The sequence below is a fragment of the Neoarius graeffei genome, chromosome 6, assembly GCF_027579695.1.
Source record: "Neoarius graeffei isolate fNeoGra1 chromosome 6, fNeoGra1.pri, whole genome shotgun sequence".
Taxonomy (NCBI): domain Eukaryota; kingdom Metazoa; phylum Chordata; class Actinopteri; order Siluriformes; family Ariidae; genus Neoarius; species Neoarius graeffei.
Window position 1 is genome coordinate 38,873,775 of NC_083574.1, and position 14,679 is coordinate 38,888,453.

The 14,679-nt window shown below is 38.6% G+C and overlaps 1 protein-coding gene across 1 annotated transcript in view; it reads right to left on the minus strand.

The window, feature by feature from the left end:
* LOC132887875 (voltage-dependent calcium channel subunit alpha-2/delta-1) overlaps positions 1 to 14,679 on the minus strand; it is a 297,423-nt gene that overhangs the window by 255,382 nt on the left and 27,362 nt on the right. Inside the window, exons 2-3 of the mRNA XM_060923626.1 lie at positions 5,360 to 5,441; positions 4,747 to 4,863 (exon numbers count right to left, since the gene is read on the minus strand). Of these exons, the coding sequence (XP_060779609.1) occupies positions 4,747 to 4,863; positions 5,360 to 5,441 (199 nt within the window). The remainder of the gene's footprint in view (positions 1 to 4,746; positions 4,864 to 5,359; positions 5,442 to 14,679) is intronic.

Consider the following 14,679-nt stretch of genomic DNA (forward strand, 5'->3'; position numbering starts at 1 on the left):
CAAGGCGTCTAATAGTCGGCGAGGTCACAAAGGACCCCAGAGTAACTTCTAAGCAACTGAAGGCCTCTCTCACATTGGCTAATGTTAATGCTCATGAGTCCACTATCAGGAGAACACTGAACAACAATGGTGTGCATGGCAGGGTTGCAAGGAGAAAGCCACTGTTTTCCAAAAAGAACATTGCTGCTCATCTGCAGTTTGTTAAAGATCATGTGGACAAGCCAGAAGGCTATTGGAAAAATGTTTTGTGGATGGATGAGCCCAAAATAGAACTTTTTGGTTTAAATGAGAAACATGTTTGGAGAAAGGAAAACACTGCATTCCAGCATAAGAATCTTATCCCATCTGTGAAACATGGTGGTGGTGGTATCATGGTTTGGGCATGTTTTGCTGCATCTGGGCCAGGACTGCTTGCCATCATTGATGGAGCAATGAATTCTGAATTATACCAGCGAATTTTAAAGGGTAATGTCAGGATATCTGTCCATGAACTGAATCTCAAGAGAAGGTGGGTCATGCAACAAGACAACAAACCTAAGCACACAAGTCGTTCTACCAAAGAATGGTTAAAGAAGAATAAAGTTAATGTTTTGGAATGGCCAAGTCAAAGTCCTGACCTTAATCCAATCGAAATGTTGTGGAAGGACCTAAAGCAAGCAGTTCATGTGAGGAAACCCACCAACATCCCAGAGTTGAAGCTGTTCTGTACGGAGGAATGGGCTAAAATTCCTCCAAGTCAGTGTGCAGGACTGATCAACAGTCACTGGAAACGTTTAGTTGCAGTTATTGCTGCACAAGGGGGTCACACCAGATACTGAAAGCAAAGTTTCACATACTTTTGCCACTCACAGATATGTAATATTGGATCATTTTCCTCAATAAATAAATGAACAATTACAATATTTTTGTCTCATTTGTTTAACTGGGTTCTCTTTATCTACTTTTAGGACTTGTGTGAAAATCTGATGATGTTTTAGGTCATATTTATGCAGAAATATAGAAAATTCTAAAGGGTTCACAAACTTTCAAGCACCACTGTATCAAGTAGATCCATCACACCCTCATGGTAGCCCAAAGTCCAAGGGATAATAATAATAATAATAATAATAATAATACATTTTATTTTATTTATAGGCACCTTTCAGGACACTCAAGGTCACCGTCCAAAGACAATAATAAAAGCAATCGATAAAATGAAAAACATAACAATCAAAATAGTGCAAAACATAATAAAACAGAAATAAAGTGCAACGGTGGGGTCATTCCAGACCCAGATTAAAGGGAATATGCTTGTTGGAAAAGGTGGGTTTTGAGGCGAGATTTGAAGATGATGGAATCAGAGTGTTGTATGTCCTGTGGCAGGGAGTTCCAAAGGCGGGGGGCCAAGCGGCTGAAGGCTCTCGACCCCATGGTGGACAAGCAAGCAGGTGGGAGGGTGAGTTGGATGGAGGAGGAAGACCTGAGAATACGGCTGGGTATGTTGGTGTGGAGGAGCTCAGTAAGGTACTGGGGGGCGAGGGTGTTGATGGCCTTGGAGGTAAAAAGTAGGATTTTATAGATGATGCGAAATTTGATAGGAAGCCAATGGAGTTGCTGCAGGACAGGTGTGATATGACTGAAGGAGGGGATTCTGGAAATAATTCTGGCGGCAGAGTTTTGAACCAGTTGCAGTTTATGGATGGACTTGTCAGGTAAACCAAAACGAAGAAAGTTACAATAGTCAAGGCGGGATGTAACCAGGGTGTGAACCAGGATAGCGGTACTGTTGGGTGTGAGGGACAGATGCAGGCGTGAGATGTTACGTCAATGAAAGTAAGCTGACCGAGTGACATTATTTATGTGGCACTGGAATGATAGAGTGCTTTCAAGGATGACACCCAGACTCTTAACCTGGGGGGAGGGGGAAACCGAGGAGTTGTCAAAGGAAATGGAGAAACTGTTTATTTTTGAAAGGGTGGATTTAGTACCAATGAGAAGGACCTCAGTTTTATCACTGTTAAGTTTAAAGAAGTTATGGGAGAACCAGGATCTGAGTTCCTGTAGGCAATCGGAGAGGGAGGTGGGTGGGAGAGAGGAGGTGGGTTTGGTGAACAGGTAGAGCTGGGTGTCATCCACATAGCAATGGAACTGGATGTTAAATTTATGGAAAATACTGCCAAGAGGGAGGAGGTAGATAATGAATAAGAGAGGTCCAAGCACAGAACCTTGGGGTACACCAGAAGAGAGGGGGAATGGTTGGGATGTGAATGTTTTCAGTTGGACCAACTGATATGATTTAAACCAGTCCGGGGCGTGTCAGATAGTCCAATAGCGGCTAATCTGTCAATGAGGATGGTGTGGGAGATTGTGTCAAAGGCCACAGTCAAGTCGAGGAGGATGAGGATGGTAAGGAGTCCAGTGTCAGCAGCCATGAGGAGGTCGTTAGTGATTTTGACAAGAGCTGTTTCTGTGCTATGAAGTGGGCGAAAGCGAGACTGGAACTGTTCATAGAGATTATTAAGAGAGAGGTGATCATGAACCTGAGATGTAACAAATTTTTCCAGGATTTTGGAAAGGAAAGGGACATTGGAGATGGGACGAAGGTTGTTGAAATTATTGGGGTAAGCACCAGTTTTCCTGAGAATTGGGGTTACTATGGCTGATTTTAAAGATGAGGGGACAGTACCAGAGGTGAGAAAAGAATGGACAATAGCATTTACTAGAGGGGTCAGAGAATGGATGGAGGCTTTTACCAGAGAAGTAGGTAGAGGATCAAGCTGGCAGGTACAGTAGATGGCTTGGATTTGTGGATAAGGTCAGATATATCAGCAGCAGAGGGAAGTTTGAAGCTAGAGAATGGGTGGGAAAAAGGGATTTGAAAAGCTGGGAAGGGTGAGGTGGCTGAGATATGAGGGGCTAGTTGCTGATGAATACTGTCAATCTTTGTGTTGAAAAATGCCACAACTGAGTTGCTAAAATCAGTTGAGTAGAAACGGGGAGGGAGACAGTCAGGTGGACTCGGCTCAGCGAGCGAACAGAACAGGACATTAAGAAAAATAATAATAAGAAGAAGAATGTTAATACTTCATGATAATAAATGTCTTGAAGTCATAAATAGTGTATTATTGTCTTTAACTACTTTTTTATCAAATAACACTTTTTGTGTTGGGGTTGAGACATGCTTTTTAACACAATGCGAGTAGCCAAGGACAGCAAATGATGTATTAATATTACACATGTTTACACATCTTCGTGTTAACCTTCCTGACACATTCACAATCTTCAAATCATTTACACAGTGAATGTGCCAAAATTAACACAAAAAGCGTTGTCCTAAATCTCACCCACTGATGTGTACAAATTCAACACAGGTTGTGTCAGTTTTAACACATCCTTTTTCAGAGTGTATTGCTCTAATATAGGGGTGTATCACAATGCCATCTGTATCTGTGTCTGGTTCATGCTCCAAATATTCATGTCTGTAATTTCTGGATTAAAATTTTAAGTGGCACGTGAAGTAAAAACCAAAGTGGGCGTGGCCACCTCAACCAAAAGTTTTTGCATTGTCGATTCTTCAGCCTCATTCAGATGCAAGTTATTGTGCACATAATGGTTTTATTTGTATTTATTTATTTATTTATTTATTTATTTTTGTATATGCCCATAAAACATTCGAATGATTTTAGATTTACTTGGTTCTATGTCCCAAAATACAAAAAAAAAGTAGCCTAATTTAAACCACTGTGAACACTGTATGACTGAGAATGAATGAATGAATGAATGAAACTTGTAAATGTATCACCCTTCAGCTCAAGTGTTTATGTTCAGGAAAGTGCTCTTCCTTTGTCCCGTGAGCTTCATATATAACCGTTCACTTGCATTAAAGTAAAAACCTCCCACTTGTGTCACTTTTTTTGTTGCATTCCACAAAATAAATAAATAAATAAATAAATAATCATCGATGCACATTTTGATTCTCAACCACATTTCTGGCAAACTTTCAAAAAAACGAATATATATGTATCTGTTTATTCAGAATAATAGGCTCGTAATCGGCTGCTTCCCCAACTCCAAATAAAAAGCTTGTCATTAGTGATGCAACGTCAAACACACAAATGATCCTTACCTGCCTTTTCTCGCAACAGTAGCAGACAAATGATAGTGTGAACTCATCTCAGACATTCAACTCATTACAAATATAATCATCCAACCAAATGACTCACTGACCCAGCTTTGACTTCATTAAAGACCTCCCAAAGCATGCCAACTCCCAGTTCAATGCCAAACAGTTATAATGTATGCATGCACACACGTACACACTTTTTGGGCCAACGTTTCAGGTCAGTATGCTGACATCAGGGGGACCTGAGCACATCTGCAGTGGGCACAGATACTCACAGGCTCAACGACAGAAAACAATTAATCTTTTGGCTGTGCAAAAGCAATGCCATATGGCTCACACACACGCACACACACACGCGCGCACACACACCTGTCCTCACAGCAATGGCAGGACTGTGAGAGAGGCCTGCACTGCGTCATCCTTTAAAAGCATTCAAACAAAAGGAAAAGAAAAAAAATTCAAAGCCTATAATTCTCAGTCACAAACAATAGCCTAGTCTTCCCAAAATGGGTGTGTAACGAAACATAATGGCACATTTTCCCCTCTGTACAGTGATTAAGACAGTACTGTTACTTCTTTACACATTTAAAATGTTTGTAGCATGGACTTTCTGTTTTCTCACCCAGGAAGTGTGTGTACTGTACCTCAAGTGCTTTTGCTCGCTTCTTTAAAAAGTTCTCGATGTTCCGTGCTGCATTATCCACCAGCCTTTTTGCATAGTTTGCTTCCACAGTGTAGTATTTCTGATTATTCATAAAGATCTGCAATGATGGTAAAGACACAGGAATGCATTTCATCAGGAAATTGTGCAATTTCAAAGCAGTACCTTGATGTCGAACGCTGCCCCGTGAAACCCACTGACTTTAAATAATTTCAAGATGTGCCATGAGGCTAGGAGATTTTATCTTCCAAATTCACAAATGGGATGGATTATGTGGTAGTTATGTGGTTGTTGTGAGAAGGAGCAGGCTTCATAGTCGAACACTGTAAGAATGGTCTTACAGCTAAAATGCACTGGGGAACTAAAAGAATTTTTGACAGCTGCTTCAGTGAACTGCATACATACAACATGACAAGAACAAAGTGTGTGAAAATGGAGGAATGGGAATGGAAAAAGCTTTCTGACAGGTTTTGATCACAAATCTACATTTTTATGTGAGGTGAATGTTTAAGCAGTGTGCGTGTGTGTGTGTGTGTTTATGTGTAGAAGCAATTGTATTAGCAGTAATAGAGGTAAATTATACTGTATATCCTAACCTCTCCAAGGCTTTTTCCCGCACTGGCCGTGTCAGCTAGGGTCACCAGCTCCTGCTGCATCTTATCCACCCACTCCTTTATGCTGGAAAGAAAGAGATGTGACACACTCAGGGATTTTGTAAATGTAAAAAACACACCGTATACAAACAGACAGAGAACCCACAGGCATCATACTTATGAGAACAGAACGTGATTTCTCAGGTGAATCCACTGTCGCGTGGCATGCTAGCAACCAAACATGTGCTTGTGGCGGGTAGTATGTTATAAACATCAAAATGAACATTAAAATGACATTATAAATACTAAATTAATAAACTGATTTTGTGAAAACACCCAAAGGATGTTCAAAGTTCATATTCATCCTCAGGATGTTTACAGAACAAAATTAAACACTTTAAAAAATAGAAGGGCGCACAGTAAAGTGCATACCTCCGCCAAGACAAATATTATCGAAATCCAAATCAAATCACTGGAACCTCGGATAATACTAAATCTGTAGACCAAATTTCATCAAATTTTCATCAGAAAAAGCATGGTTGATGCTCATCAGGCCGGAAAAGTTTGCAAAACCATCTCTAAAGAGTTTGGACTCCACCAATCCACAGTCAGACAGATTGTGTACAAATGGAGGAAATTCAAGACCGTTGTTACCCTCCCCAGGAGTGGTCGACCAACAAAGATCATTCCAAGAGCAAGGCGTGTAATAGTTGGCAAGGTCACAAAGGACCCCAGGGTAACTTCTAAGCAACTGAAGGCCTCTCTCACATTGGCTAATGTTAATGTTCATGAGCCCACCATCAGGAGAACACTGAACAGCAATGGTGTGCATGGCAGGGTTGCAAGGAGAAAGCCACTGCTATCCAAAAAGAACATTGCTGTTCGTCTGCAGTTTGCTAAAGATCACATGGACAAGCCAGAAGGCTATTGGAAAAATGTTTTGTGGACGGATGAGACCAAAATAGAACTTTTTGGTTTAAATGAGAAGTGTTTTGTTTGGAGAAAGGAAAACACTGCATTCCAGCATAAGAACCTTATCCCATCTGTGAAACATGGTGGTGGTGGTATCATTGTTATGGCCTGTTTTGCTGCATCAGGGACAGGACGGCTTGACATCATTGATGAAATAATGAATTCTGAATTATACCAGTGAATTCTAAAGGAAAATGTCAGGACATCTGTCCATGAACTGAATCTCAAAAGAAGGTGGGTCATGCAGCAAGACAACAACCCTAAGCACACAAGTCGTTCTATCAAAGAATGGTTAAAGAAGAATAAAGTTAATGTTTTGGAATGGCCAAGTCAAAGTCCTGACCTTAATCCAATTGAAATGTTATGGAAGGACCTGAAGCGAGCAGTTCATGTGAGGAAACCCACCAACATCCCAGAGTTGAAGCTGTTCTGTATGGAGGAATGGGCTAAAATTCCTCCAAGCTGGTGTGCAGGACTGATCAACAGTTACCAGAAACATTTAGTTGCAGTTATTGCTGCACAAGGGGGTCACACCAGATACTGAAAGCAAATGTTCACATACTTTTGCCACTCACAGATATGTAATATTGGATCATTTTCCTCAGTACATAAATGACCAAGTATAATATTTTTTGTCTCATTTGTTTAACTGGGTTCTCTTTATCTACTTTTAGGACCTGTGTGAAAATCTGATGATGTTTTAGATCATATTTATGCAGAAATATAGAAAATTCTAAAGGGTTCACAAACTTTCAAGCACCACTGTACACATTTTATGGAACTAAAATATGTTTTTTTTCTGAAATCTGCACATATCTTAACCACAAGTAAAGCTGCTTGTGACCAGTGTTGGACAGGAATGAAATACATGCAACTGGTTACTGTACTTTCATTTTTTTCCAAGTGTTTCCATTTTTGCAGATTTTTACTCCACTACATTTTAAAGCAAACAAGAAGACAGATTCCTGTATATCCCCCGCCCTATATACCAACTATATACCAAGTTTCAAGATGTTATTTGTTACATTTTTCCAGTTGTGCTGCAGGAAACCAACCCTACCTCTTTACACTGACCTCAGCAGCCCATGGCATAAACCCACCGGACCTTTGGTCCAGCAGAGCTAAAAATTTAAATTTCTCACATTTTTTAGTATCAAAAGGCACATTTACATTACTTTATCAACACATATACCAACTTTTAAGACCATATCACTCATAGTTTTCAAGTTCTGCTCCGGAAACAAAACCTACCCGAAGACTAACCTGAGAGACTAAGTCTGAAATTGTTTCCATGGAAACATAAAAAATAAAAACTTCTCAAATGTCTTGGTATGAAAAGGCACATCTACCTCACCTTGTTAATATATATACCAAGTTTCAAATCCTTATCATGAATAGTTTTGGATATATGCTCTGGAAACGAACATTGCTCTTAGAAACAAAGTCAAAATCTATTTTTTATGTAAAAAATTGAAATAAATTTTTTTCAAAAATCCCAAAAGCAAAAAGCACCAGTTCATATGTTGCTTGATATGTATACAAAGTTTCATGAAGATATCTTGAGTAGTTTTAAAGATGTGGCCCGGAAATGAAAACGTGACCGGGCAAACAGCTGAACGAACGGTCGGAACCCGTGTCTATATCCCCCGTAAAACTTTGTTTGGGTGGGGGATAAATATCTTACTTTCACTCCATTACTTTAAGCAGCATGCAATATATATATATACAGGGTGTTTCAAAAAATTTGATCAATATCATTTCACAATTTAATAACGTTGCCAATTCTCATTCAACTGACCTCAAATTTTAACAGTATGTGTGGAAACAGGTCAAATTTTTGTTTAATGTTTTGGTTTTTTTTTAATCTTTTTAGGTATAGAAATGCCATTCACTGGAAAAGAAAAAGGTGTTGTGTGGGTTAGAGTACGCTCAATCACAGTCGAACAAGACTGTGCAGCGTGTATTTATGAGAGAATTCTCTAAAAATGCACCAACTGCAATGCAGATTTGGACACGGCACAAAAAGTTCAAAGAGGAAGGCTGTGTGTGTGTGTGTGTGTGTGTCTCAGGCGGTGCGCATATTGAAAATTTATGAAATTGTTCATGGAATCCACATACCTTTGAATTTCTCATTCAAATTTTGAGGAATAAATCTTATATTGCTCAATATTAAGCCTCTTCAGTTGCATTCGCCTAGACTATGTAGTTTCTGGGATATTTACATCTCAAATAAAATTTTTTTCAACACCCTGTATGTATATATATTAGTGCTGTCAAGCGATTAAAATATTTAATCACGATTAATGTCGCGACAGTCATAGTTAACTCGCGATTAATCGCAATTTAATCGCACATTTTTGTCACATAAAAAACCATTTTAATTCTCTTATCAGCATAAAAAAGTGAATGGGCTTGCTTTGTACCAATGTTTTTTTTTTTATTGCAAAGCATAACACGTCTTGACACAGCCACTCCAAAGTGAAACCTAAGCCGAGCACCGGCGCGGGGCTAGCAAGAGAACCATGAGTGAAATGATCTACTGTTTGAGTTAGTCTACAACTAAAGAGAGATAGGTTACACAGTGACGGTAGGCTTGACATGCTTGATTATAATATAAAGTACACTATTATATTAACTTTAAGTTGTTCGTTGATAAATATTGCATTGAATCTGATCTTTACTGTTTCAGCTCACTTAACACATTTTGTACTTTTACACTTTCTGCCTGTTGATGCGTCGCGCTGTCCAATCAGAGGTGGCCAAATTTGCATATTACAGGAAGGATTTCTGGGATAGCATTGAGTTTACAGTTCAGAGGGATCTGGCTTCTTTAGACGCTGTCTTCTTAAAACTGAATAAATATTTAAAAAGAGCCAAATTAGCCAGTCTTTTGAACGGCTCTTTTCAAAGAACGGATCACAAAGATGTGGATCCCATCAAAGAGCCATAAATCCCATCTCTACTAGCTCGCCCTGCCCGCGCTGGTTCTTTGGGGGGGGGCGTTGCATTACAGTCTAGCTGCTATCGGTTTTCTAAGCAAAGTCTCTGTTCCAAGTTCCTGGCAGTTTCAAAAGCTTATGAAAAACCTACATCATGTCACAGAGCGTTAATCTCGCGATAAAAAAATTATCGCCGTTAAAATTGAGTCAAGTTAACGCATTAATAACGCGACATTTTTGTCAGCACTAATATATATATATATATATATATATATATATATATATATATATATATACACACATACATACAGTATATATATAAAATTTGCACTACCAGCCTCTGGGCTGAATTAAGTTGCTATGACTTTTGGTGCTGATCTGGATCACTGATCCAGAATGATCCATCAAAAATGGGATTTTTTTCAAATCACTTATAACTGTTAATCTTCATGATTTTTTGAATCAGTTTTTTTTTTTAAATTTTGTTCAGGGTGGCAGGGCGCAAATTTTCTTCACGAAGTGTCATTCTCTATCTCTTACCATTCCGGATCTGTAGGGTCCCGGTTTGTAACAGCTAGCGCAAATTACTGTGACTTTAGTCCAGTCTAGTTATTATTATTATTATTAGTAGTAGTAGTAGTATATTTTTCCCCTCTTATTTTTGTCTCTTTGCCAGAATTCAGTGGTGTGCCCAGTTTTCCCAGACCACTCCAGAAATATGCACACTCCCAGAAAGACCAGAAAGAACAGTACAAATAACACACTCCCAGATTCTTTAACTCTGACATGGAAAATGGTGAACTGGGATCAGAACCTGAATCTCAGACTTTTGTTGCTTGGCTCTATATTGCGCTGCAATCCAGTAAAGGACAAAATACTGCCTTTCAGCTAAGCATTACCCTTTAGATTTATAAAACGGTGAGCAAAGAGTTGCATATCAGTCTGTTTTACACGTACACACACCCACACTGTGCTTTTTGGTTGATGTATTGATACTGATGGCCTGAAAGCCTGTTCTTTACATCAAAGTACCAGAAAGGCAAAAGTTCAGCAGACCCATTCAAACACATCTGATTGGCTCTGGCACTGTCTGTGGAGGCCAAGACCTCCGTCTGCACAGCAGAATAGGGAACACACACATGGATTGTGCTCAAAATATCAATATGGCAGTGTCTCTAAATTAAATTCTGGATGCCAGGATAGATTATTGAATCCATTTAATTTAAACTGAGCACATTTATTGGTTTTGGCTGCCATCATCCTGTTGTTATTTATTTGCCTTCTATTGTTCCCAGTATATTGCAAATATACTCAAATTATGTGAATATTTTTATTATGTGGAAAGTTTTTGGGCCACATATGAGGTCTCTGTAATAAAAGTTTCATTTCCTTACTGAACGTCTAACTGAATGCGTATTTGATCTTAAACACACAGTATCTAGTCAGGCAGTAGAATATGAAGTGAATTTTAAACAAACTTATCATGTGCAATTATGTTGAGATTATGATATATTGAAAAAAAAATCATTTTCAGTGTTTTACCTTAGTCAGAGCCTATACTGGGAACACTGGGCGGAAGCCTATCGCTGTCATTACAGTTTCTCTGTAATATAAGTTGTATTTTTTGGGGCTTATTAATTTCAAGAAAGAGAGAAAAAGAGAGTGCAGTGTTTAGTGCTGTCAGAATTGGCCAGTAATGACATTTGATTCGTCCTTTGAAAAAAACACCAATATTTGAACCAGTCAAATATCTAAATTTGGACAATATGTTCATAAAAGGGCAAACTAATACAACAAGAGACATAACTACCTGTATAGGTATATTTATTTAAAAATAAGCATGTCTTATATAAGATAAACATGCCTACATATTTAACAGTTATTCCACGAAATTGAGTCATACATGAGCTTATAGCCAATGAGGTGCATAGCACCAAGTTGGCTATAAGCCATGTACAACGAGATTGAGTGGAATAACTGTTTTATTCTATCCACATTCACTGTGCAGCCCTGTGCTATATTTTTCTTTGGTTTTCTTTGCACTGGAAAATAGTGAGAAATGTATTTATTTTTCATGGCCTGTACTTTAATTTAATTTTTGAATCTTTGAATCTCTTATTTTCTATAATTTCATTGGCCGCAAAGTTTCTGTGAATTTTGACCCAGATCCTGTTGTAGCAGAAGAGAGAGAGGGAGTTGGAGGAGTCAGAAGAGAGTGGACAGCTAGTCTGAGCTCGCATTACAGGAAGTTGAGTTTACACGGTATCTCTAGGACATTGGATGGGAGTTTAATTGAAGAAAGTTATCAGATAGATAACTATGATTTCAGTGATTGTGTATGCATAGTTTATTTACTGCAAAATCACATTATGAGTCAGTTTAGTGGCGAAGCCGTGCCTGACCGCCATTGTGGCTAACGTGCTCTCAAGTCAAGAAGCAAACGCTGTTCACCTGGACAAGACGAACAGGACAGAAGAAATAATTTGACTGCCAGCATTTACAAATTGGCACAAGGAGCAATGCGGCTGAGTGTTCCATACAGGCAATGAGACAACTTTGCTCTCAACTTCAGGTACTGGCGTGTGACCTTTTTATTTCTTGCTCTACCGAGTGAAACAGCCATTTTGTTTCTGGTCACACCGAACCTAAGCGATGCAACAGGCCTGCACTGAGGGTGACGTTTAAGTTCAGTATGGTTGTAATGCTGGCATAGAACATTTTCTACACTTTTATTTGAGTTAAATAGTGAACTGGAAACTTTTATATCTGTTACATTTAATTTTTGTACTGTTTGCTACAGCATGTTTGTTTCTATTGGTGTAGCATTAAGTGTATGAGTGCTAAACATTTGAATGTGCTGTGAGTAGAAGTTAAAGGAGATCTCAGTAACATTAAGTGTTTGTATTTAATATTACTGTACCAGAGATCATTTTCTTTAAACTGAAGTGGGTTTCACAGGAAATAATTGGATTTATGGTAAATTTTGGTTTATAAGAAATTTAAAGGTTGGAAAGTGATTTGACATCACATTTGATACACTAAATTTGAATTACAACAGAAGATAAATTAGAGGGTTTCAATATTTTTTATGTAATTTCTTTTATATTTTGGAAAGTAAAGAGATTTCTATTTCCATTATATTTACAGAGTTATTGGTTATTTCACAAGGGATTTCCTTAGTTAATACCAGTTTATACCAGCTCATAAACATACTTCAAAACCTAAAACATTAATACCATTTCCATAAAACTTAAAATAACTCAGGGCGCCCCATAGAGAGATTCTGGCTAATTTAAGGTGTCGTGCCCATTGCAGTGGCATGGGGGTGCTACAACTGGATTTTGAGAAACAGCATTTTTTTTTTTCAAATTCAATAAATAAAAATTTTATACAAAATGTCCAACAAAATCATTTCCGCTTAGAATGTAAACAAATGGTGAAATGACAGTAGCAATTTGTGAAAAATGCTACAATAATAATAATTCTTGAAAAATTAAAAAAAGATATGTTCTTACCATCAAATACTTTTATTATATATTTTGTTCCTTTTTTATTTTGGGGGGGTTTGTTTTCGAGTAGTTTTTATTTCGTCCTCGGTTGGCTCAGCAACACGCGCCGCCATTTTTTTTCTCTACTCACGGTATATGAGCTGATATCCTAGTAGTAGAGTAGCCAATCAACAGTGAATGTGGATAGAATAATACAAAATAAACAAATACAATAATTTAAAGGATTTCCAAACAGGGCTTTTTAGATTGCTCAGAGTGCAAATCCCTGTTCTGTGGCCATGTTGTGAACCCACTGCCATCATTACCACACTGCTGTTATTGAATAATTCGCTTGTTTCCGCTTGACCTTCATTTCATTTTCAATCAATGAAAGTGGCCTTGTATGACTCCTGTCCATCATGCAGTGCATTCAGTGCAGAGGCCCATGCTACAGATTTTCTTTTTGCAGCATGGCCTAACCAAACCCTAACCCTATCAAGTAGCACTTTCCTCTTGAATATTCACGAGTGTACCCTGGCCACCGTGCAAAAAGAATATTCGCACCCAGTCCCATGTGAGAACTTGCGAGGCAGACCGCCACAGTAGTGCTGCTTTTTTCCGCCACAATCAAATATTAATTTTCACAATCAATTACATCATTAAATTTAGAATATTTGTTGACAGCAGGACTCGTGATGAATGACTGTTTATACAGGGACTAACTCATCTCTCGGATGTTCCACAACATTAAAGATGGTGGTGCAGTGTGTAGTGTCACTGCCTCACAGCTCCAGATCCAATCCTGAGCTTGGGTTATTGTCTATTTTGTGCTCTACATGTTCTTCCCGTATCCGCATGGGTTTCTATGAGGGTTTCCAGTTTCCTCTTACTGTCCAAAAAACAATATACGGTATATGCTATCAAAGCGGGTGGCGTGGTGGTGTAGTGGTTAGCACTGTCGCCTCACAGCAAGAAGGTCCTGGGTTTGAGCCCAGCGGCCAGTGAGGGCCTTTCTGTGTGGAGTTTGCATGTTCTCCCCGTGTCTGCATGGGTTTCCTCCGGGTGCTCCGGTTTCCCCCACAGTCCAAAGACATGCAGGTTAGGCTAATTGGTGGCTCTATGTACATCACCTCTCGCCCATAGTCATCTGGGATAGGCTCCAGCTTGCCTGTGACCCTGTAGAAAGGGATAAGCGGCTACAGATAATGGATGGATGGATGGATGCTATCAAAGCTGCAAAGGGCTGAAAATACGGTGGCTAGGCTTATTTGTAACATTTCATGTTTTGACATTATTATGCCAGTGCTAGAAGATTTACACTGGCTGCCCATGAAATTTCGCATTGATTTTAAGATATTGCTAATAACTTATAAAGCTATACATGGCCTAGCCCCAGACTATATACTAGAACTTATTGCTATTAGAATGCCATCATGTTATAGCCTCAGGTCTGGCCTTATAGCCTAATAGTGATCTATGATTACAGCCACCATGAGTTAGAACACTCACGACACTGGGTGACCGTGCTTTTGTATCTACGGCGCCCAAACTGTTGAACGAATTACCTCGGGAGCTTCGCAACGCAGGGTCTGTAGATATTTTTAAGAAATTACTTAAGACTTCTCTTTTTAAAGAGGCTTTTCATTATTAATCTTTACATTTAGATTGTTTTATTAATTTATTTTATTATTCTCATGTTTTTAAATAATTTTGGTTATGTTTTAGGTTTTCCTTTTAAGTAATTTTGGGGTTAAATTTTGTGATATGTAGTTGTTGTTGCAGTATATATACTGAATTATTGTAATGTGGATGTGAACATATTTGTATGAAACATGCACAATATACAACCCCGATTCCAAAAAAGTTGGGACAAAGTACAAATTGTAAATAAAAACGGAATGCAATAATTTACAAATCTCAAAAA